The sequence below is a fragment of the Canis lupus genome, chromosome 2 (assembly GCF_011100685.1).
Source record: "Canis lupus familiaris isolate Mischka breed German Shepherd chromosome 2, alternate assembly UU_Cfam_GSD_1.0, whole genome shotgun sequence".
Taxonomy (NCBI): Eukaryota; Metazoa; Chordata; class Mammalia; order Carnivora; family Canidae; genus Canis; species Canis lupus.
This window is the reverse complement of record NC_049223.1, coordinates 2,734,249-2,758,833: the sequence shown is the minus strand read 5'-3', so window position 1 is coordinate 2,758,833 and position 24,585 is coordinate 2,734,249. Positions and strand designations below refer to the sequence as shown.

Here is a 24,585-nt window from a genome sequence, read left to right as displayed (position 1 = left end):
GCTGGGACCTGTCCTTATGTCTCTGTGCTTTCATGAAGCTCTAATGACTTGCAATAACATTTATTAAGAAAGAATTCTAAATTATTCTTTTTGCAATATTAATTTGTATGAACTACAAAGACTGTTATATGAACTTCAATACTATTAAAATATCAGCAATAACCCCTAAATCTGTAAGCTAAAAGTTTAGGCAGTGACCTTTAAAAGAAAGATAAATAGATATCAATTTTCATTTAGCAAAGCCAACAAAACATTTTGCACTGACTGAAACAGATTACAGACCTTCTCCTTTGACTTTATTAAAAAGCTAATTTCTACAAAACAGCAGGGTATTTGAGAATGGCAAAATGGCAATAAATATTAAGAAATCATAATTATGGAAGCAAGTACATAAGGGCCATTCTATTTTGTCATGTTTATATGACATGGTTCTTAAATTATACCTAAGAATCATTATAATGAAGGCTCCTCCTTTTAGCACATAGAACTGATCTCAGTTTATGAAGGAACTGTCATTCAAAGCATATCAGTTCACTGTGAACTGAGTTTAAAGTCTAACATTGACACACCCTATGTTTTTGATGCGCTTCTTCATTAAAAATGCTAAATGCAACAATCATAATTGATAAAAAATCTTATCTGTGAGCTACAATGAAGGCTTGTTCAATTCTCACTCATTATTATCAAAATATCTGTATTTCATACTAATAAAAAAGGATCAGCATTCTTCACTCTTATTTATCATAAACTTAGTTTAATTTTCATATAAAATATTTGCAAAGTATTGACAGAACACACAGTTGGTTTCTGCCTTATTGCCACACATTCTCACAGTAAATTAACATCAAGATACAGCTATGAGACTCTTTATCATTTAGAATACTCAAAGTCAGAAAAACATGAAAAGAAAGCCACTGTTCCCATTTTTTCTGATCTCGATGACTGAGAACAGTCTTTCTCAACTAGCTGTGTCAACATAATCATATCTTTTAAAATGCTATTAAAATAAAACTGTTAATTTCTGTATTCAAAAGAATGCTTCTATTAATGGCAAATAAAATTTCACTTAATTTAAAAGTTCATATTGTATCAGTTGTTAAAATATAATTGTGTGAAAAACGTAATTATCTAAATAAAAATATGCCTGTTAGTGTAAAAGGGCAAAGATATTTATGAACTAATATCTTTATGACAATGACCAAGGAAACTATTTTTCCTCTGTTGAGAGATCCCAAGCAGAATTTTAGTTTTTATATAATCCATTTGTGCTTATTATGTTTTTGCTTAAAAACAAGGTCCTGTCATTTGAGTAGAGAAAGAAGACGACAGGTTCTGATACTTTTCTCATCTAGGAATGAATAAAACTAAAAGGGGTTTATGCTGATATTACTCTGCATTTGAAGGGGTTTCAAAAATGGAGTAAAGCTGTCAATTCCTGATCATGTCAACCAAGTATTTGGAGCTTAAAAGTCAGTAACCAGAAATAAGGAGTTTGTGGTTCACATAAAGTTCAATGAAAGAATATAATTAGAAAGGAAATAGGAATCTCAGACTTCACAACCTTGTAAACCTTACTCCAAGTGGAAAGAATGGTTTAAATGTCAGGATATGGAAAATGGTCTAGGAAGACTCTGCTAACAGCCATGTGACTTGAGGAAATCACTCTACCTCTCTTGGATTCATTTCCACCTAACTGTAGGAGTTGGCTGAACTCATAAAAAGAGAAATACTCTTTATGACACCATTTTGAAAGATATGACATTAAAATAGATCAGAATGCTCAGCTAAAATGGATAATTAACAGCAAAAGTGTAACTCAGTGCCTGGAGGGGACAGTGTTTGGAAATCAGAAGATCAAACCTAGCAGCCTACGCTAAGTCAGTCAAGAACAAAATGGAAAAGTACGCTTCCTGTACACAAGGATGCATAGTCTATGGAAGGGATACTTACATAAAAAAACTGACATAAGGCATCACGTAATAAAGAGTTAGCAAGGTCCATTAAATTGCCCTTGTCATCTTAAAAAAGGAAAGCAGCGTAACATTCTGGTTAAGTAGCAGACAAGGAGCCACCTGCTCGGTGAATCTACTTTCTATCACGAACCACTGACAGCTTCAAATTAATCAGTCACTTGCCCTTACCAAAATGATTGGGTTCATATGGAGGAGCTCTCACATCCTCTCTGAGAGCTATGTCTGCACTTCAAGTGGGGTGATCCAAACAGTCTAGTCCTCACTATTGTTTTGGGTTTAATTATATCCTGAAACCAATTCCTTCTGTTACCAAAAATCTTAATCACAGTAGTGGCTGCTACTTTCTTCACAGAAACTTATTTTTAAAGCCTTATTTTTTCTAAACTCCTCACTTTCTGACACAGCAAAATGAATCTGAAAAGCATAAAAACTACAATTTTCAATACTTTAAGTCATTATAACCGTTCTTTCTTATAATAATGGATTAGTTGATTTGATTTTTAAAATAAACTCCATAAAACAAAACAAGGTGGGTCATACCTTTCTTCAGCTGGATATTAAGCCTCTTGCCTATTTTTTTCGTATTATAACCACTGCTTACATTTGGACTAAATATATTTTGTGGGGCCTGGGCCAGAGCTGACGGCGGTTTTCCGGAGGGGTGTGTGCTCTGAGGTAGTAGGCGGGGGTGCGAGTCTATGTGCTCGGGTGGGTGGTTCAATCTGGGTGCTCTGGGCAGCGCCTGAAGTCCAGCACTAGTCACACCCCTGTTATCCATATACTGGCTGTCCGGACTGAAGTGGCTTGAATAGTAATTGTTCTTCTCACTTTGGGAGAGTTGTTCGTACTGCTCTTTATTTGCTGCAGGAACCACATGGAACCAAATGATGGGTGTACGCATGGCTTGGCGAAACATATGTTGTGCTCTGGGTTTGAGAAAGAATGGAAAATTAGCAAATTAAGACTGGCAGACTAGAAGATATTATGAGCTTAATTAAGTATACTAATTAAGCAACAAGAACTGCCAGACTTTGTTGAAACGGAAAAACAAAATCCTGATATCCCATTTATCAATCAAGTTTGCAAGCTCTGATAGAAGCATAGCTGTTTTCTCCAAATATAAATTTTTTATTCTCTTAATAAAAATGAGAAAATTATCTATAACTACAGATAAAATACCGGGTACTCAATCACAAATTATTAAATAGTTTTAAGCACAATAGAGGTATTATAATTGCAATAGGAACAGAAATTAAATACAATCTTGTCTCTACAACATTATCCAATACATTTAAAACTTACATTTTGTTACATGGAACCACTTGAGTTTTTGAAGAAATAAATATATGTAGAAAACTATAGAAATCAACTATCCATTATCAGCAAAATTAACACAAGTGTATGCAAAATTCTTAAGAAAACCAGTGTGGCCTCAGTGACTTAAAATGTGAAGAGTTTTGGTCCTGGTGCTAGTCCACGACCAGCCTGAGCAACTGCTCCAGCTCACGCTCATTCATGACTCAGATCTCACACACGAAATCCTTATGATTTCTGCTCACTTTTGTCCTATTTTAGAGGAACTGGACAACTTTTATCTTTTTAATTGAGTAATGACTTAAATCAGGATAAAGAAAATTGGGTGGACCACACTGTAGTTCAAAGGAGCTTTCTCTGCTTATTTATAAGATGAATCATTACATGCAACAAAGTCGGGAACGTGAGTTAAAATATAATAAAGCCCAGCACGCTGGCAAATTTTCTGAAAGGTGAGGAAGTAGCAAAATTGTGAAGTATAAATTGGGCCCATAATATTTTAAGAAGCGCTCTGTCAGTCAGAGGGCATTTTGAAATATAGTCTAATGGTAGTAATTACCTGTAGTTTGATTAAATTTTTAAAAGCTAGATAATGACAGAAAATACTCCTCTCTAGTATAAAGACAGAGACATGTTGTTTGAAGCATTTCAATGGACTACACTCTCTCATGCCTCGAGCATGAAAGAACAGCAGTGCAGCCAGCACACACTTACTGTTCAAATCTTCTATTTCGAAGGTCGCCATCATTAATCCTGACAATGCAATCATTTTCATGAAAAAGGTTTTCTTGTTCAGCTTTACCACCTTTCTCCAATCGTTTTACTAATAACCCCAGGGTTCTGGAACATTAAGAATGCAAATCATTACACATGTAATATTTCTACTACCATGCACAATGCCCTACTGCTTTAATGCTGGTATTATATTTACAAAGACTTCCTGATAAAGGAGTACATTAAATCGTTATTAATACACTTGAAAATAACACCAACACAAAAAGCACAACCATATAAATGAAGTGCAGAAATGGATCCTTTCAATAAATGTAATAAATTGTTTCTGGTTGTCAGGATTATGTTTCTGAAACAAACTATGCTTAGAAATGCTTCAAACAGAGCTTGCCTGATGGTTCACTAGATATCGCAGTGTGGAGCATAGAAGACCATGCACTTGTGGATAGCTCTGGCAGTTTTCTGTTTTAAGCCGGCTGGTTCACCGTGCACGCGCAGGTGATCAAAGAAAGGTTAACCTCAGTGCATTGTACATTTGCAAAGAAAAAGAGGAAAGTTTTGATTCTTGGCATCTGAATTTGATGGTGCCTAAGCGTCTCAAATTTCAAAACTTGTTAGGTCTCCCAAAAGTGAAAAATTTGTTGCCATTATTCCCATTTAGAGACAAATAAGAGAAAGCCAGTGACAGGTTCGAATGTCAATGGTTCAAACCTCATCAATGTGTGCTAAAACTGCAGGTTGAAAGAAAAGCCTGAATGAACTGTTAGAGACCAATAAGGAGATAAAAAAGCAAAAATTAGTAGGGTACTTGGTCTAGAGTACTAATATCTTGACTGACAGAAAGAATATTCTAGATACCCTGACAAGTGGCAAACATTATCTGACCACAGTACAAAGAACAGGAATCTTTACCTAGTTCTGGTGCTGTGACTGACTTGATGGCTAGCATAAATTCTGTATGATGATCACATTAAAAATTTTTATGAACCTATCTTGGGCCTGTCCAAAGCTTAGATTTTCTTTCATAATCTCCATATTTAGAGATAATATCCATATAGATACTCAAATTTAGAATCCTGCCAAAATTAAAGTTGGTATTTCCAATAGTTCAGATATAGATAATATATCTTCCAACAGAATACAATTTGCCATGCCCTATATAGGCTTTCCAGGAAAAAGATACCCATATAGACAGCTTCCTCTTTTAAACGTTTACAGTAATTCTTATCTGTCCTGTGGCCATTTATCTCTGTAATTCTCTGTAATTGTTACTTATATACACATCTTATCTCTACTAGTGCATTGTAAGCTCCTGCAAGATGGAGAAGATGGGAATCAGCAACGCAGGCTCAAGCACCTAAATAGTAGCAAGGTCTTGACAAATGAAAACCACAAGAGTTTAGCTCAGGCAAACAAGTCTCACGTTTCTAAGAAACTTTCTGCAAAGAAGAAAATGAGCCAAAAGAAATTTAGATTCAGATCCTTTTCTTCATGAAGATGTCATTTACACCAAATTATGATTGAACTGAAATAAACTTGAAAGCAAAAGGTCCTTTTTCACTGGTTATTTTGCAACTTCAACTTGTTTCCTTCATGAATATTTACAGAGTCATTCTTTAACTTCATTTTAATGTTTATTGTTAAGTACAGTACAGCATGTTTTATCCTAAGGTCAAGTCCACCAACTGGCAAAGGTCATCAGAGGAGGTAACATTTAAATCGCCTTTTGTAATTTCACCATTTGAGGATTAGTACCTACTAGTCTAAGAATCTAAAAGTCTTAGTGACTGATAAAAACATTATTACATATGTAATGTTTGGTTACTCACTACCATATATTGGAATTAAACAAATATAAAAATCCCCTCAGCTCAAAGGGAAGAACAAAGTATGAGCAACCTAATGGTCTGAGTCTTATTTGGAAGAAAGAGATCCCACAATACACACCAATAATTATTAAGTTACTGTTAAAATGTCATCTGTGCCCATGATCTGTCTCCTAACACTTCCCTGTTGTGTGTGTTTCTATGTGCAATTGACTAAGTGTTCTAAGAGAGGAATCGATTAAGATATATCCATGATTCTGTTGAATGAGACAAAATAATTTGAGACATCAAATTAAATCACAGTTCTTGACAGTATGAGAACTAGAAGACATTTGGCCACTTCACCCTCAAAGCAACCATATAAAAGAACAGCTTAAAGGAAAAGATGATTCAGCCACCCACAGACAATCACAACACAATCATACATGAGGCACCACACTTGTTGCTAAGGCTATCTCTACAGACCAAGAGCGCTTTGCAGGGTGCATGCATTTGGTGTGCAGTAAAAGTATGCCTTTCCAAGAGTCACTCCAGTTAAGTAATTAGTTCTAAATTGGTGAAATCATGAGCTATTTCTCAGTATGGTTACAAAATTTCTGCAATCTAAAGTGATGAATAATGATTACGCTTTTATGTATTCTGAAATATTTTATGTATTCTAAAATAGCCTATAGAATACTTTGATACATATATATTCTTATATACACACACACACATAAATATACACACATACATATACACACCTATACACAGAGAGGGAGAGACAAGAGACAGACTGTGTTTAATGAAAATTACTCAGCAGTTAACTAGTACTGATCATTTGTTTAAATTTACAAATTTACCCCAGATAGCTCCTTTCAGTATTTAACACAGTTTAAAATAACACAACTTGGAAATACATAATTTAATTCTACAAGTAGCACCAATATTTCTCAGATGAGTAGGTCTATGGATTTATATTCATCTAGATAATCATTTTTCTTTTACAATCTACTCCCTCCCTCCCCCAGGAATCATTCTAGAATAATAATTCACAGTAAAAAAAAAAAAAAAAAAAAAAAAGCATGGCATGCTTCATTTATTCAATGGCCTGTCTTTCCAAATAAGTCCTCATATATGGCCTAATTCATCAGTAATCCTAATATGCAGTGAAAAATACAAATCAAAAATAAATACACCATCACATTCATATGGAACATAAACAGTTTATTAAATGAGGCTTTTAGAATCCAAAGTTGTTAAAATAGCAGCAAAATCTTAGACTCTTCTTTCTCAGTGCTGGAGACTAGAAAACCCACTGGGGAAGGGAGGGTAGGGAGGAAGAATTTTATCCTAAGTAACACAGCAAGTGATCAGGGAATCAACGGAACAGACTGAATTAAGGAGAAGTTAGTAGCCTGCTGATTTCTAAATACTTGACCACACTATTAGAATCATTCTCTCAAAAAAGAATGGATTAATTTAAAAGTAAAGTGGTACAATCTGCAAAATTATCTCATTTGCTTCACTAGGTGAAAATGATTACAAAAAGAATGGGAAGGAACTATCAAAAAAACTTCACAAGAGAATTGAACTGATAACAGAACAGCGAGCCTGAGAATGAAAAGTACCCTCTGAAGGGAAATCAACAGGAAGTTGTAACACTTTCATCTTCCTGAAAAACGTGAATGCAAGCACATAGATCTCCATGCCTCCCACATTCAATTTAAAGCCATCTCCACCAGTATAATTAAAAATAATTTTTAGGTATGTTTTTTGCAAATTCAACCAGCACCTAGTATTTGTTCTAGAGTAATAAAGAACTATGGCATTGTGGTCCCCGTAACACTTATTAGAGACATAAATGAAGTTAATGAAGTCCCAGACATTTTGGCATGTCCATATGCTGGGATAGAGAATAGTTTTTCCTCTAGGCAGTTAGTACTGAAATTCCTTATCAGGGACAACCATTTTCCATAAGAAGAAGTCACTCTGCAAAAAATAGGAAGAGGAGGAGAGAAAAGAGGCAGTGGGGTGAGCTCTGGGTGGGTTACAGTCCAGAAGAACTCCCCAGATGAAATGCACAAACAGACACAGGAGGAAAGAGGCGGTGCGTTTATTAATATGGAGAGGCAGATTTACGAAGGTGTGTTTGTAGGGTTTGGGGATATAAAAACAGAACCTCCCTTACCTGTGTGAATCTAATGTAAATCCAACTTGGCACATAAACTTTTAGAGCACACAGATTTTTTTTCTGCTAAATCTGAAACATCCCCATGCCTGCCCAATTTCTACTATTTCCTTTTTTTTTTTTTTTTCAAAATTTTGGGGAAAAGTACTATATCCACTATGTACAAATCTCACTTCTGAATGATTTTTCTATAATAAATATCTGCAAACATATACATATTTCTTTAAGCCCTTTCTCCTGGCTTCTGAGCAATGTTTCTTACAAAAGGGGGTGGAGCAAAGACTACAGTCACAGAAAGCAAGCCATTGAAATGCTGCATCTTTGTACATGACTTTGGATGTATAATTAGAAATTTAACTGCTTAGATTATATTAAGGATTGCACCACTACATTTTTACAAGGTTCATTAGCCTAATTATACATTTAATTAAAACAAACTCAGTCATACATGTTAACATTTTCAATTCTAAGTATAAATTACAACCAATGATAAAACCAAAAATAAGTAACAAATGTTTTATTGACATCTAAATTGGCTAAGCAAGTCTGAGTTTTGCTTTGATAAAGTAAGCTCCCACAACAGCCACCCAGCTGTATGGAAATGATCATAATTCATCCTAATAAAAGCTGACACAGTATAAACACCACAACTGTGGTGAAGTCAGAGTCAGAGTGGGCAGGGTGGGATCCCATCAGCAAGACCATCTCACCTCATTGAACACTACACATGGGGGGCCAGCCATTACCTACATTTGATCCCTGAGAACTATAGCCACCATCACAACAGGCACAAACAAAAAAAAGTTCAACTAAGTCCCAAATTAAAAAGAAAAAACAACTTAGTTTTTTAAATCTTTAATAGAGGAGATAAAATAGAACAACAGCAACAAAAAGTAAACAAGTAGAGATATCCTGAGGTGCGTGAGTGGCTCAGTCGGTTAAGCATCTGCCTTCAGCTAAGGTCATGATCCTGGGGTCCTAGGATCGAGCCCCATGTCAGGCTCTCTGCTGAGAGAGCTTCTTCCTCTACTTGCCAGTCCCCCTGCTCCTGTTCTATCAAATAAATAAAAATAAAATCTTAAATTAAAAAGAAAGTAGAGAAATCCTTCAGCTTAGGGCAGAGATGACAGGCATCATACTTCTACACTTAAAGATTTATCTAAATGTAAGCCACAGGGACGCCTGGGTGGTCAGCAGTGGGGCAGCTGCTTTTGGCAAAGGTCATGATCCCAGGAGCCAGGATGTAGCCCCACATCAGGCTCCTGCGAAGAGCCTGCTTCTCCCTCTGCCTATGTCTGTGTGTGTGTGTGTGTGTGTGTGTGTGTGTGTGTGTGTGTCTCATGAATAAATAAATAAATCTTTAAAAAATAAATAAATAAAAATAAATGTAAGCTACATTATTCTAAAACAAATGTATTTAGTATAGTCCTTTATTAAACAAGTCTACAGCTAAGAATGAACTGAAAACTTTCAGACAAAAGACTACAGATTCAGTTAATAAAGTTAAGTCATGTTTTCTCAGAAGTAAATTAAAATTGAATACTCAAAGAGCATATTTATTTTTTGAAAAGTGATAATCAATTTCAAAATTCTACAATGATCAGAAATACACAAGCCCTGAATAAAGCTTTCCTTATATGAACTAGTCCATGAAATTCAAATTGGCTATAATTCTTCAGTAACATATACATTGAACTAACTAAACTAGTGTATACGGTTGGCCCCTGCACAATGTGGAGTTAGGGGTGCTGACCCCAATGCAGTAAAAAATCTGCATATAACTTTTTGACTTTCTAAAAACTAATAGCCCAACTGCTCTCGATAATGTAAGTCAATTAACACACATATTTTGCATGTTATATGTATGCTGTATTCTTAAAGTAAGATGAAGGAAAGAGAATGTTAAGAAAATCATAAGGAAGACAAAAAAACATTTGCAGTACTGTATTATATTTATAGGGGGAAAATCCATTTATAAGTGGATTCACATATTCAAACCCATGTTGTCCAGGGTCAGATGGACTCTTGCGCCTCTCCCCAAATATTATGATTAGAAAAGAGAGAAGAAGGAATTTTAGATATGAAAAATACTAGAACAGAAACTCCATGATGACAGGCATTTTTATTTGTTTGGTTCTCTAGAACAGGGCTGGCAAATTACAGCCCACAAGCCAACATTCAGCTGGCCACCTGCTTTTTATAAATGCAGCTTTATTGGAACACAGCCACACTCATTTGCTTATATATTGCTTATGGTTACTTTCGTGCTACATATTTGCAACAGAAACTCGGTGACCCATAATGCAAAAATATTGACTATCTGACCCTGTGAAGGGTTTGCCAATCCCTGATCTACCAAACGTCTAGAAACCAGAATACCGCCTGGTAGATACCAGATCTTTTAAAAAACAAACAAAAAACTTGCTAGATAAAATAAACACAAGCATAGGAGTACTATTTGCATTTGAAAAAGTACTGTGAATGAACACTGCAAGGACCACAGGTCTAAGAAAAAGAAGAATGTATACAAATGGGAACTGTCCATTACAGAAAACACCCAGAGAAACAGACTGCCCTTTACCAAGGATAATATGCTTTAGCGATACTGGTTTCCACAGGAGAAAAGATGTAGAATATCCACTGTAAGTTATATTTTGGAGTTCAGGTAAAAGAATAACTATTATTTAAAAAAATGCAATCATATTTCTTGAAAACCTTTAACAATTTCTCCATTATTTACCGAATAAAGTCCCACAGGTCACTCATAAAGTGCTTTGTAACAATCTCTCCAGTGCTATCTTATAATAAATTGTTTCAAATCCCTGATTCATTATTTCTATTTCATGTACATGTGACTATGGCCTCTTCCTTTCATATATTCTCTTCCTGGGAAAGTGTATTATTCCAGAATGTCACTAGCAAAACTGCTGTATTTCCTTCAAAGAACAGAAGAACAGATAAATTTCCATTGCTCCACTGGGGGTACACCACAGCACTCAATATTTCATACTTCTGCTAACTCCCTATGGCATTTGTGCACAGAGTTCTTTTGACACATAGCATGGATTTTTTTATATACACATTTTTAAATCGGACTTTTAAGTCCCTTAAAACCAAATTTAAAATTTAAATCTTATAATTTCATAAACCCAACCTGTACAGTACACATTTTTTTATCTTGCTTATTAAATACCTAACATTACATTACATTACTAAAAAGCCTCAGAAAAACTCATTAACATCTATCAAGCCAGGATATGTCTTTATTTGTCTAAATCTAATATAATAGCTAATATGGATAGCCACGGGTTCATTCACAATTTTACTAGTAAACTTTACTGAGCAAAACCTATGGGTCAAATTCTAGAAATTTAGGGATCCCTGGGTGGCGCAGTGGTTTAGCGCCTGCCTTTGGCCCAGGGCGCGATCCTGGAGACCCAGGATCGAATCCCACGTCAGGCTCCCGGTGCATGGAGCCTGCTTCTCCCTCTGCCTGTGTCTCTGCCTCTCTCTCTCTCTCTCTCTCTCTGTGACTATCATAAATAAAAAAAATAAAAAAAAAATTTAAGAATATAAAATAAAACACAGTTTCTCTACCAAAGGAAATGACAATTATTTGGCATAACTCTCCTGAAAGTAGAAGCATTTGTGATTTTACATATGAAGGGTATGTTTGACATTTACATTAGGAGGAAATCAAATTACATGAGTGAAGTGAAAATTGATTTCAAGGTAATGAAACTGTGAATAAAGAGTTCTGGATGGAGATCAGTTAACTTTATTTTTTAAATACATACAAGATGATGACTAAAGCAAACCAGCATCACAGTGAAAGAAATAATCAACACAACTAAAAGGCAACCTATGGAGTGGGAAAAGACATTTGCAAATGACATATCTGATAAAGGGTGAGCATCCAAAATATATAAAGAATCTATAAAATTCACTCAAAAAATAAATAATTCAATTAAAAATAGGCAGAAGACATTAATAGACATTTTACTGAAGAAGACATCCAGATGACCAACAGATACATGAAAAGATGTTCAACGTCACTCATCCTCAGGGAAATAAAAATCAACACTACAACGAGATATCACCTCACACCTCTCAGAATGGCTAAAATCAACAACACAAGAAACAACGGGTTTTGGCATGGATGTCGAGAAAGGGAACCTTCCTGCACTCATTGGTGAGAACGCAAACTGGTATAGCCACTCTGGAAAACAGTTTAAAGCTTCCTTAAAAGGTTAACAAGAGACCTACCTTAAAACCCAACAATTGCACTACTAGGTATTTACCCAAAAAATAAAAAATACTAATTCAATGGGATACACACACCCCAATATTTGTAGCAGTATTATCTACAACAGCCAAATTGTGGAAATAGTTCAAGTGTCCAACAGTTGATGAATGGATAAAGACATGTAGTATATATACAATGGAATATTACTCAGGCATAAAAAAGAATGAAATCTTGCCATTCACAAATGACACGGATAGAGTTAGAGAGTATTATACTAAGTAAAATAAGTTAGAGGAAGAAATACCATATATGATCTCCCTTATATGTGGAATTTAAGAAAGAAAATAAATGAACAAAGAGAAAAGGAAAAACAGCAGAAGGGAGAGGGGCAAACCAAGAAACAGACTCTTAACTACAGAGAACAAATTGACGGTTATCAGAGAGGGGATAGAATGGGAATGGGTTAAATAGGTAATGGGGATTTGCACTTGTGATGAGCACCAAGTGATATATGGAAGTATTGAATCACTATATTTTACACCTAACACTAACATTATACTGTATGTTAACTAACTCGAATTTTTAAAAATCTTTTAAAAAATATCATCAAGGGGAAGATAATACTATCTCTTCTATACATCTGTTTCTCTCTGTGTCTAGGTACTGAGGCAGTGGTTGGGGGATGGGTAGCCATATGCCAACTGTCACTAACGCCTCCAATCAAAAAAGACCATCTGACTCTACTCTTAAATATAGTCATTGTAAATAGGCCCAGCAAGATCCTTTTCAAAAAAATTCATTATCCCTCAGACCACAATAATATTTAAGTGGCTTTAAAAATTTCTCTAACTTGACTTTATATTTCTTACTATTTTCTTGAATTTGGATTCAAGATATCTTGCATTGTACATCTTCTCTTTATGATATATAATTCACATCCCATATTGTTCCTTAGACTTTTTGACTTTGAAATCCAAATCCGAAAGCAATACTGACATATATGGGTCACTTTTATGAAAATAAGTATTCAGTAAGTGTTATTCAATTAGTCGTATCTCGAAAATTGAGAAGGCCCAAATATAATTGGAATTTTGTACAAGGTAAGTTATTCTTGGAAATTTCAACTTACATCCCATGAATATGTATTCTTTTATTCCCATAAGAATAAAATTTCTTCATGAATTCCACTTAATTTCTTCCTTTCTGCTATACTCCATTGCTTAATTTGCCCTTGCGGCCACCATGGAGCTGATGTAGCTCCCTTTATAAGCAGTCCTGTCATCACATTTAAAAGCATCAACAAGCCAGCTTCAGTTACATAATTCAGACAATTCTTCCTCTACCAACTCAGAGAGTACCTATTATATGTCAACATTTATCCCATAATTATAATTGTGTGATTTCCTGGCCATCACTCCATCTGGACTTTAAATCTCTAGAGAAAGATTATTCCTGTTCATCTTTGTTTCCTAGTACCTAACACAGGAATCCTCACACAGTAAATGCTTGGGAAGCTTCTGACTGAATGAAAAGAATCCACCTCTAAGCATTTCTGAGAACAAGGATACTGGGTGTGTATGCCTCCTTAAGACTGATTTCTAGGATTCTGGGCAGCCTGTCTGTTTTTGCCCTCCCAATGATAACAATAACTATCAAGTCCATGTGGAAGCTTAAAAATACAAGTATTGGTGAAAAAAATATATTTCTATCGTTTCCCAAGATAAAAAGTAGTAATGCCTAAAAAGAATTTATAAAGGATCTTAATCTCTTTGTCCCTTATATAAGAATGCTGCACAAGATTTTCTTCTTTAAATGTCAAACCACCAGAGATTAAAAATGACTCAGTTATAAAACAACCTGTAGTTCTGCAAAGGGATACTTGTCTACTTGAATGTGTTCTGTATCTCTAAACACCATGGTAACCAGTGCCTCATGGATACTGTGAAATTGCTTCCATTGACTTAATCTATACCAAATTTACTTTTCTATCTCACTCTCCTTTTGCTCTAGGCTTTTCAACTATTTATTTTATCCTAATATCCTTTCACATTGAGGGAAGAAATGTGTAATAAATGACAGAAAATGACACGTTTGTAATTGAAATACTGGTTAATTCTCATTTAAGTGGGAGGGCAGGAAGTGTTTCAAGAGGGCAGTGTAGAAAGTCCTGAACTCATATCTTCCCACAGACACAACACACATACAGCTACATATGGAGCCATTCCATCAGAAAAGAACCTGAGAACCAGCTAAATAGCTATTCCACAAGAAAGGATAAAAATACCACACAGAGATGAGCTCTTACCAAAAACATCCAGGATAGTGACCCACAATTGGGGAAAAAAACTTAAAACACAACACAAATATAAATATATACATACATACATAAAAACATATATACAGCTTCTCCCTGAGAAGCAAGGGAGTTTGTACTCCATGCTAGATACCACAACCCTCTCAGCCTGAGAAGAGTGAGGAGCCCCCCAAAATGTCTGGCTTTGAAAGCCAATGGGAAATGCAGTAAGGACAACCCCAAGGCTATGAAGAACAAAGACTTCCCTCTTGAGAGGCTCACATGAAGGACCCAGTGCAAAAAGCAGAAGTTTGAAAAAAAGCCTAGACCACAGGTGAAAGAATTTTACTTGCTAAACTTAAAGCATCTACCAAAGGCGTAGGAGTCTGTTGGTAGTCTCTCCAGGGACAGAATGTTGGCAGATGCCATTTTTACAGGCTATTTCTACACTGCTAGTGATAATACTGGTGGGTCCTATTTTTTGTACCGCACTCTAACCAACTAACAGCTATGGGAAAGCAACCCCTTCTCCCCACTGCCAGCACTTTCAGGTGCAATAGGTGAGCAGACCCATGCCTTTTCCCTTTAGCTGCTCATGGGACCCTACCGTAGTTGAACAGGCCATGTGTAGTGCCCACAGGGGTGTTCCTTGAGCACCAGGCTCAGGTGGGGTAGGGAGGATTAGGTTTCCAGGCTCCATAGAACTGAAACAGAGAGACAGCTCAAGAGACAACCAAGAACATGGGTAAGTTTAAATGTTAAGATTCATCTCCTACACAGAGCCGCTCATCGAGACAGGGAGATACAGCTGTTCTACATAACACACACACAAAAAAACAAAGAATCAAGTAAAATGAGGAAAGAGGAACATGTTCCAAATGAAAGAACAAAATAAAATCCCAGAAAAAACCTTAATGAACAGAGATTTATCTGAGAAGTAATGGTCATAAAGATGCTAACTTAAGTCAGAAGAAAAATGGATGAATACGATGAGAACTTCAACAAGAAGACAGAAAAATATAAGAAAGTACCACAAAAAAATATGACAGAGCAAAAGAATACAATAACTGCTGTGAAAAAATACACTAAATGTAAATACATGAATACACTAGATGATACAGAAAAATGGATCCATAATCTGAAAGTCAGGGTAGTGGAGATCACCCAGACAGAAGAGCAAAAAGATAAACAAATAATTTCATTGGGAATAGATTTAAGTTTCTGTGGGAAAATATCAAACACACTACATTCACATTATACAAGTCCTTGAAGGAGAAGAAAGAAAAAAGGGGGAAGAAAGCTTATATGAAGAAATAATGGCTGGAAACTTCCCTAACCTGGAGATGGAAAAAAAGGTATCCAGGTCCAGAAAGTACAGAAAGTCCCAAATGATATGACCCAGAAAGATTAACACCAAGACATGCTGTAAATAAATGTCAAAATTTAAAGATAGGGATGCCTCGGTGGTACAGTTGGTTAATCATCCAAGTCTTGGTTTCAGCTCAGGTCACCCCCAAGTCAGACTCCATGCTCAACATGAAGTCTGCTTGAGATCCTCTCTCTTTCTCCCTCTACCTCTCTCCAGTCTGTCTCTCTCAAATAAATAAATCTTTTTTTTTAAATGTTAAAGAGAGAATTTTAAAAGCAGCAAGAGAAAAGTAACCTAGTAATATATAAGGGAAATTACATAAGACTACCAGATGATTTTTCAGCAGAAACTCTGTAAGCTAGAAGAAAGTTGGCATTATATAATCAAAGTTCTGGGGAAAAAAACAAAATTAAAACAACTTCAAACCAAGAATACTCTACCCGACAAGGTTATCACTCAGAATTGAAGCAGACATAGTTTTCCAGAAAAGCAAAAGCTAAGGTAATTCAACACCACTAAACTGGCCTTTCAAAACAACTGCTAAAGGGATTTCCTTAAACTCTAAACAAAAGGCCATAATGAGAAGTAAGAAAATAAATGAGAAAAAAAAAATCACACTGAAAAGGGAAATACACAGTAAGGGTGTAGATCAACTAGTTATAAAGACAGTATGAAGACAAAGTAGTAAAGTCAGCTAAAACTACAATAATTGGGTAAGAGATAACCAAAATAAAAGAGGTAAGATATGACTTCCAAAACTTATATTTGGGGTAGTAAAAATGTAGTGTATTTAGAATGCCATCTAACGGGCAGACCCAGTGGCCCAGCAGTTTAGTGCTGCCTTCAGCCTGGGGTGTAATCCTGGAGACCAGGTATTGAGTCCTACATCAGTCTCCCTGCATTGGGCCTGCTTCTCCCTCTGCCTGTGTCTCTGCCTCTCTCTGTCTCTCTCTCTGTCTCTCATGAATGAATAGATAAAAAATCCTTAAAAAAAAAAAAAAAAAAAAAGAATGCCATCTAACTTAAGTGAAATGTTACTCAAACACATTCCCATATATGAACATAATGGTAACCACAAACCAAAATCTTGATACTCAAAATGAGAAAGGTACCTAAACATAACACTAAAGAAAGTCATCAAATCACAAGGAAAGTCAAAAAGAAGAGAACTATAAAAGCAAACAGAAAAATTTAACAAAATGGCAATAAGTACAAACCTATCAACAATTACTTGACACATAAATACTAAATTCTTTAATGAAAAGATACAGGGTGGCTGAATGAGTAATAAAACAAGACCCATCCATACGAGCCTATAAGTGATTTATTTCAGACCAAAAGACACACAAAGACTGAAAATGAAGGGATATGCCATGCAAATGAAAACAAAAAGAAAGCTGGGGTAGCAATTCTTATATCAAACAAAATAGACCTTAAAACTGTAACAAAACACAAAGAAGGACATTGCATAAAGAGGTCACTCCAAAAAGAAGATACAACAAATTTAAAATTGTACACAACAGAGAAGCACTTAAATATATGAAACAAATATTAACAGACATAGGAGAAATTAACAGCAATAATAAGAAGACATTACCATCACACTTCCATCAAAGGACTATCCACACAGAACACAAATAAGTAAATACCAGCCTTAAAGAACATACTAGACCAGACTTAATATGTACAGAACACTCCATACAAAAGCAACATAATATACATTCTTTCCAAATGTACACTGAGCATTCTCTAAGAAAATTGCATGTGATACCATAAAACAAATGTCAACAAATTTAAGAAATCCTGTCAATGAACAGAAATCTCACAGAGGAAGACATAGACATGGCCAACATGCACATGAGAAAATGTTCTGCATCACTTGCCATCAGAGAAATACAAATCAAAACCACAATGAGATACCACCTCACACCAGTGAGAATGGGGAACATTAACAAGGTAGGAAACCACAAATGTTGGAGAGGATGCGGAGAAAAGGGAACCCTCTTCCACTGTTGGTGGGAATGGGAACTGGTGCAGCCACTCTGGAAAACTGTGTGGAGGTTCCTCAAAGAGTTAAAAAATAGACCTGCCCTATGACCCAGCAATTGCACTGTTGGGGATTTACCCCAAAGATACAGATGCAATGAAACGCCGGGACACCTGCACCCCGATGTTTCTAGCAGCAATGTCCGCAATAGCCAAACTGTGGAAGGAGCCTCGGTGTCCATCGAAAGATGAATGGATAAAGAAGATGTGGTTTATGTATACAATGGAATATTACTCAGCCATTAGAAACGACAAATACCCACCATTTGCTTCAACGTGGATGGAACTGGAGGGTATTATATGCTGAGTGAAGTAAGTCAATCAGAGAAGGACAAACAGTGTATGTTCTCATTCATTTGGGGAATATAAATAATAGTGAAAGGGACTATAAGGGAAGGGAGAAGAAATGTGTCGGAAATATCAGAAAGGGAGACAGAACATGAAGACTCCTAACTCTGGGAAACGAACTAGGGGTGGTGGAAGGGAAGGAGGGCGGGGGGTGGGGGTGAATGGGTGACGGGCACTGAGGGGGGCACTTGACGGGATGAGCACTGGGTGTTATGCTGTATGCTGGCAAAGTGAACACCAATAAAAAATAAATTTATTATAAAAAAAAAAAAGAAAAAAGAAATCCTGTCAAGCATCTAGTCCAACCACAACAGAATGAAACTAGAAAGCACCCTTGATAAAAGAATGGAAAAAACACAAACATATAGAGGCTAAACAACAGACTTCTAACAATCAATGGATCAAGAAAACAGTAAAGGAAGAAACGAAAATCCAGCCTGGAGACAGAAACAAAAAACCATCTAGTCCATACTACCCAAAGCAATCTACAGATTCAATGCAATCCCTATCAAAATTTCAATGACAATTTTCACAGAATTAGAATGAATAATCCTGAAATTTGTTCAGAAGCAAAAAAGACCCAGAATAGCCCAAGTAATTTTAAGAAAAAAGAATAAAGCCGGATGTATTAAACTACCCGATTTCAAACTACACTATAATGCTATTATAATCAAAACATCATGGGACTAGCACAAAACATAGATGAAGGAAACAGAACAGACAGCCCAGAAATAAACACATGTTCAGAGGTTCGATTAATTTACAAAAAAAGGAGTCAACAATATACAATGCAGAAAAGACAGTCCTGTCAACAAATGAGGTTGGGAAAAATAGACAGTTAATGCAAAAGAATGAAACTAGACCACGATCTTAAAGCATATGCAAAATTTTACTACTAATGGATTAAAGATTTGAATGTAAGACCTGAAGACATAAAATTCCAAGAAGATAACATAGGTGGTAAGCTCCTCGATATCAGCCTAGTGATTTTTTTGGGGGGGGGGCAAGGGGGGGGTAGGGGAACCTCCTCTACAGACAAGAACAACAAAAGCAAAAATAAATAAATGGGAGAGGTGCCCAGATGGTTCAGTTGGTTGAGTGCTGAACTCTTAATTTCAGCTCAGGTCATGATCTCAGGGCTCCCAGCTCAGCAGGGAGTCTGCCACTGGGCTCCCAGCTCAGGAGGGAGTCTGCTTGAAGATTCTCTCCCTCTCTATATATATAACAAACAAAAAAATTTTTTAAATAAATTAACAGGGGCAGCTGGGTGGTTCAGTGTTTGAGAGTCAGCCTTTGGCTCAGGTCATGATGCTAGAGTCCTGGGATCAAGTCCCATGCATCAGGTTCCCCACAGGGAGCCTGCTTCTCCCTCTGCCTATGTCTCTGCCTCTCTCTCTGTGTCTCTCATGAATAAATAAACAAAATCTTTAAATAAATAAATAAATAAATAAATAAACAAACAAACAAATGGGAGAGTATCCAATGAACAAGTTTTTGTAAGTGAAGGAAACCATCAACAAAATGAAAAGGCAAATGTACTACATAGGAGATAACAATTGAGAATCATATATTATAAAAGTGACTAATATCTAAAATATATAAAGAGCTCACATCACTCAAAAGCAAAAAAACCCAATTTCAAAATGGACAGAAGAGCTGAGTAGACATTTTTCCAAAGAAGACATATAGATGGGCCAACAGGCATGTGAAAAGATGCTTGATATCATCATCAGGGAAATGCACATCAAAACCACAATAAGATCACCTCACACCTGCCTGAATGACTATTATCAACCTTCCCCCCTCTCCCCAACACACACACACACACACACACACACACACTAAAACAAGTAGGTTGTTGGAGAAAAGGAAACTGTTAGTAGGAATGTAAATTAGTGCCACCACTATGGAAATGGTACAGAGGTTTCTCAAGAAATTAAAAATAGAACTATCATATAATCCAACAATTCCACTTCTAAGGTATTTATCCAAAGAAAATAAAACACTAAAATAGATGGCATAAGCACCCTTAGGTTCATTACAGCATTATTTACAATAGCCAAGGTATGGAAGCAACCTAAGTGTCTATCCACAGATGGATGGATAAATATGTGGTGTAGACACACACTAGAATACTACTCAGCCAAAAAAAAAAAAAAAAAGGAATGAAATATTGCCATTTGTGACATGGATGGACCTTGAAGTTATTAAGTGAAATGAGTCAGAGAAAGACAAATACTGCCCTATTTTACTTGTATATGGGATCTAAAACACAAACAGATGAACAAACAAAACAAAGCAAAACCAGACTCATAAAAACAGACTGGTAGTTGCCACAGGAGAGGGAGTTTGAGTATGGGTAAAACGAGTGAAGGGGATCAAGAGAAATAAACTGCTACTTATAAAATAAATAAGTTGTGGGGACATAATGTGCAGCATAGGGAATATAGAAAATAATATTATTAACTTTGGTGAGATACGGTAACTAGACATGCTATGATAACCATTTCATAATATATACAAATGACAAACCACTACGTTGAACACCTGATAATAATATTATGTTGTACACACCAATTATATACTTCAATAATAAAGAATGAAATACTGGCTCAGAGCTCATATACACACAATTGAATTTCATTTGTGAAAAGTTCTATCTCAAAGGAGATAAAGGTACACTAATATTTGGAAGCTATAATTCATACACTTTACCTTACCTTTTGCTCTACTCATGAAATAAATTTAAAAAGATTTAATTTTTGAGATCCTTTTAAATTGTATTCTTTACAGGAAATAAAGGCAAAGGCCATTTTGAAAAAGAACTAAGCGTGTTTAAATTAAAATGCCTTGAAGAAATTTCAATGCTTCTCCAGAGTTAAAAATAAATAAAGATGAGAAGGAAGGAAAAAAGTGAAAGCAGTCACAGCCCCATGAATATAACACCACCTCAAAATCCAAGGTGAATTTCACAGCTTGTTATAAAACACTGTCAAGCCTCTTACTCCCGCAGAGTTCTCGGCAAATCCAAGTCTCAGCTTCCAGACATTCCATAAAGTATGTGCTTTACCAAAGAGATGAAACCTGGAGTCACCACAATTAAGAGCAATTACCAGGAAGGTAGGACAATTGCTCAAATATTCAATTAACAAAATTAAATCATTTAATCACACACTTATTGCTGACGGTCCATCTGATTTTTTACAATACTAGCTGCTTGTAATTCACTAGCAACGGTGTAAACCATACTTCAAGTTCTCAGTCACTGATGTAAGGCCACTTTCCAGCTTTCCCCTTTCTTCCAGTGAAAAAGGAAGTTAAAAAAAATAAATAATGACAACAATAGAGAAAGAAGAAGTCTAAAATAAGAAGCCAAACAGTTCATAAATATACTTCACGGGGTAGTTCTGGATGCGGATTTAAGAGAAGATACAAGGAATCTTCAACCACTTGACAGTTCAGTCCTCCAGGGCAAGGATGTGGGCACTTCACTTGTTGACAGAGGCCCATCAACCATTTAGTCGCAAAATCAATTTACAGTATTTTTTTAAATTATTTTTTGTTTAAATTCAGTCAGCCAATATAAAGTACTAGGTTTCAGACATATTGTGCAATAATTCTTCAGTTGTGTATAATACCCAGTGCACATCACATGATGTGCCCTCCTTAATGCACAGTATTTAAAGATACTAAAACAAAATGTTTAATAAACCCAATAGATTTTTCCACAAAAAAAGCAGAATAAAAGAAACTCATATAACAGTTGAAGTCTTTAAAGATGTACGTTCTATAAAATAATGAAGTCATTAACAGTACAAAATATGACATTTGAATGTGTAGAGAGAGGAGGGGCAAGATGGGGGAAGAGTGGGGTCCCCAGATCACCTGTCCCCACCAAATTACCTAGATAACCTTCAAATCACCCTGAAACTCTACAAATTCGGCCTGACATTTAAAAAGAGACCAGCTGGAATGCTACAGTGAGAAGAGTTTGCGCTTCTATCAAGGTAGGAAGACGGGAAAAAGAAATAAAGAAACAAAAGGCCTCCGAGGGGGAGGGGCCCGCGAGGAGCCGGGCTGAGGCCGGGGCGAGTGTCCCCAGGACAGGAGAGCCCCGTCCCGGATAAGCAGGAGCTGCACCGACCTTCCCGGGGGAAAGGGGCTCGCAAGGAGGGGGAGCAGGGCCCAGGAGGGCGGGGATGCCCTCAGGCTCCCGGGGACACTAACAGAGCAACTGCGCGCCCAGGAGAGTGCGCCGAGCTCCCTAAGGGCTGCAGCGCGCACGGCGGGACCCGGAGCAGCTGGGGGGGCTCGGGGGCGGCTCCGCGGAGGGGGCTGCGGGGCGGGAGCAGCTCGGGGGGCTCGGGGGCGGCTCCGCGGAGGGGGCTGCGGGGCGGGAGCAGCTCGGGGGGCTCGGGGGCGGCTCCGCGGAGGGGGCTGCGGGGCGGGAGCGCGAATCCAACAGTGCAGGCCCGGGAGCACAGGGCGCCGGGACACAGCCCAGGATCCGGCCTCCCCCGGGACAGGCAGAGGTCAGGAGGGCCCAGGACAGCGAGGACGCTCCTGCCCTGAGCTGAGCAGATCAGCGGCCCGGCCCGGAGCCTCCAGGCCCTGCAGACCGAGAGCTCTGGAGCTACTGCAGGAGCTGACTCCAGGGCTCCAGAGCTGGCCCCGCCACTGTGGTTGTTCCTCCTGGGGCCTCACGGGGTAAACAACCCCCACTGAGCCCTGCACCAGGCAGGGGGCAGAGCAGCTCCCCCAACTGCTAACACCTGAAAATCAGCACAACAGGCCCCTCCCCCTGAAGACCCGCTAGACGGACAAGTTCCAGGGGAAGTCAAGGGGCTTAAAGTATACAAGTATACAGAAACAGAAGATACTCCCCAGTGTTTTGTTTTGTTTTTTTTTTAGATTTCTGATTGCTACCCCCACCCTTTTTTCCCCTTTCTTTCTCTCTCTTCTTTTTTCCTTTCTTGTTTCTTTCCTCTTTTTCTCTTTTCTTTCCTTCTTTCGCGCTCTCTTTTTCTCCTTTTCCCAATACAACTTGTTTTTGGCCACTCTGCACTGAGCAAAATGACTAGAAGGAAAACCTCACCTCCAAAGAAAGAATCAGAAGCAGTCCTCTCTCCCACAGAGATACAAAATTTGGATTACAATTCAAGTGTCAGAAAGCCAATTAAGAAGCACTATTATACAGCTACTGGTGGCTCTAGAAAAAAGCATAAAGGACTCAAGAGATTTCATGACTGCAGAATTTAGAGCTAATCAGGCAGAAATTAAAAATCAATTGAATGAGATGCAATCCAAACTAGAAGTCCTAATGACGAGGGTTAACGAGGTGGAAGAACGAGTGAGTGACATAGAAGACAAGTTGATGGCAAAGAGGGAAACTGAGGAAAAAAGAGACAAACAACTAAAAGACCAAGAAAGATAGATTAAGGGAAATAAACGACAGCCTGAGGAAGAAAAACCTACGTTTAATTGGGGTTCCTGAGGGTGCCGAAAGGGACAGAGGGCCGGAATATGTATTTGAACAAATCATAGCTGAAAACTTTCCTAATCTGGGAAGGGAAACAGACATTCAGATCCAGGAAATAGAGAGATCCCCCCTAAAATCAATAAAAACCGTTCAACACCTAGACATTTAATAGTGAAGCTTGCAAATTCCAAAGATAAAGAGAAGGTCCTTAAAGCAGCAAGAGACAAGAAATCCCTGACCTTTATGGGGAGGAGTATTAGGGTAACAGCAGACCTCTCCACAGAGACCTGGCAGGTCAGAAAGGGCTGGCAGGATATATTCAGGGTCCTCAATGAGAAGAACATGCAACCAAGATACTTTATCCAGCAAGGCTCTCATTCAAAATGGAAGGAGAGATAAAGAGCTTCCAAGACAGGCAGCCAACTGAAAGAATATGTGACCTCCAAACCAGCTCTGCAAGAAATTTTAAGGGGGACTCTTAAAATTCCCCATTAAGAAGAAGTTCAGTGGAACAATCCACAAAAACAAGGACTGAATAGATATCATGATGACACTAAACTTATATCTGTCAATATTAACTCTGAACGTGAATGGGCTTAATGACCCCATCAAAAGGCGCAGGGTTTCAGACTGGATAAAAAAGCAGGACCCATCTATTTGCTGTTACAAGAGACTCATTTTAGACAGAAGGACACCTACAGCCTGAAAATAAAAGGTTGGAGAACCACTTACCATTCAAATGGTCCTCAAAAGAAAGCAGGGGTAGCCATCCTTATATCAGATAAACTA

General features: G+C 37.3%; 1 protein-coding gene across 26 annotated transcripts in view; it reads right to left on the bottom strand.

Moving 5' to 3' along the window:
- The window catches only part of PARD3 (par-3 family cell polarity regulator), a 650,509-nt gene that overhangs the window by 255,521 nt on the left and 370,403 nt on the right, over window positions 1-24,585 (bottom strand). For all 26 annotated transcript variants that reach the window (XM_038529690.1, XM_038529684.1, XM_038529679.1 and 23 more), the window contains 2 exons: window positions 4,002-4,127; window positions 2,514-2,899 (listed from right to left, as the gene is read on the bottom strand). In XM_038529690.1, the coding sequence (XP_038385618.1) occupies window positions 2,514-2,899; window positions 4,002-4,127 (512 nt within the window). The remainder of the gene's footprint in view (window positions 1-2,513; window positions 2,900-4,001; window positions 4,128-24,585) is intronic.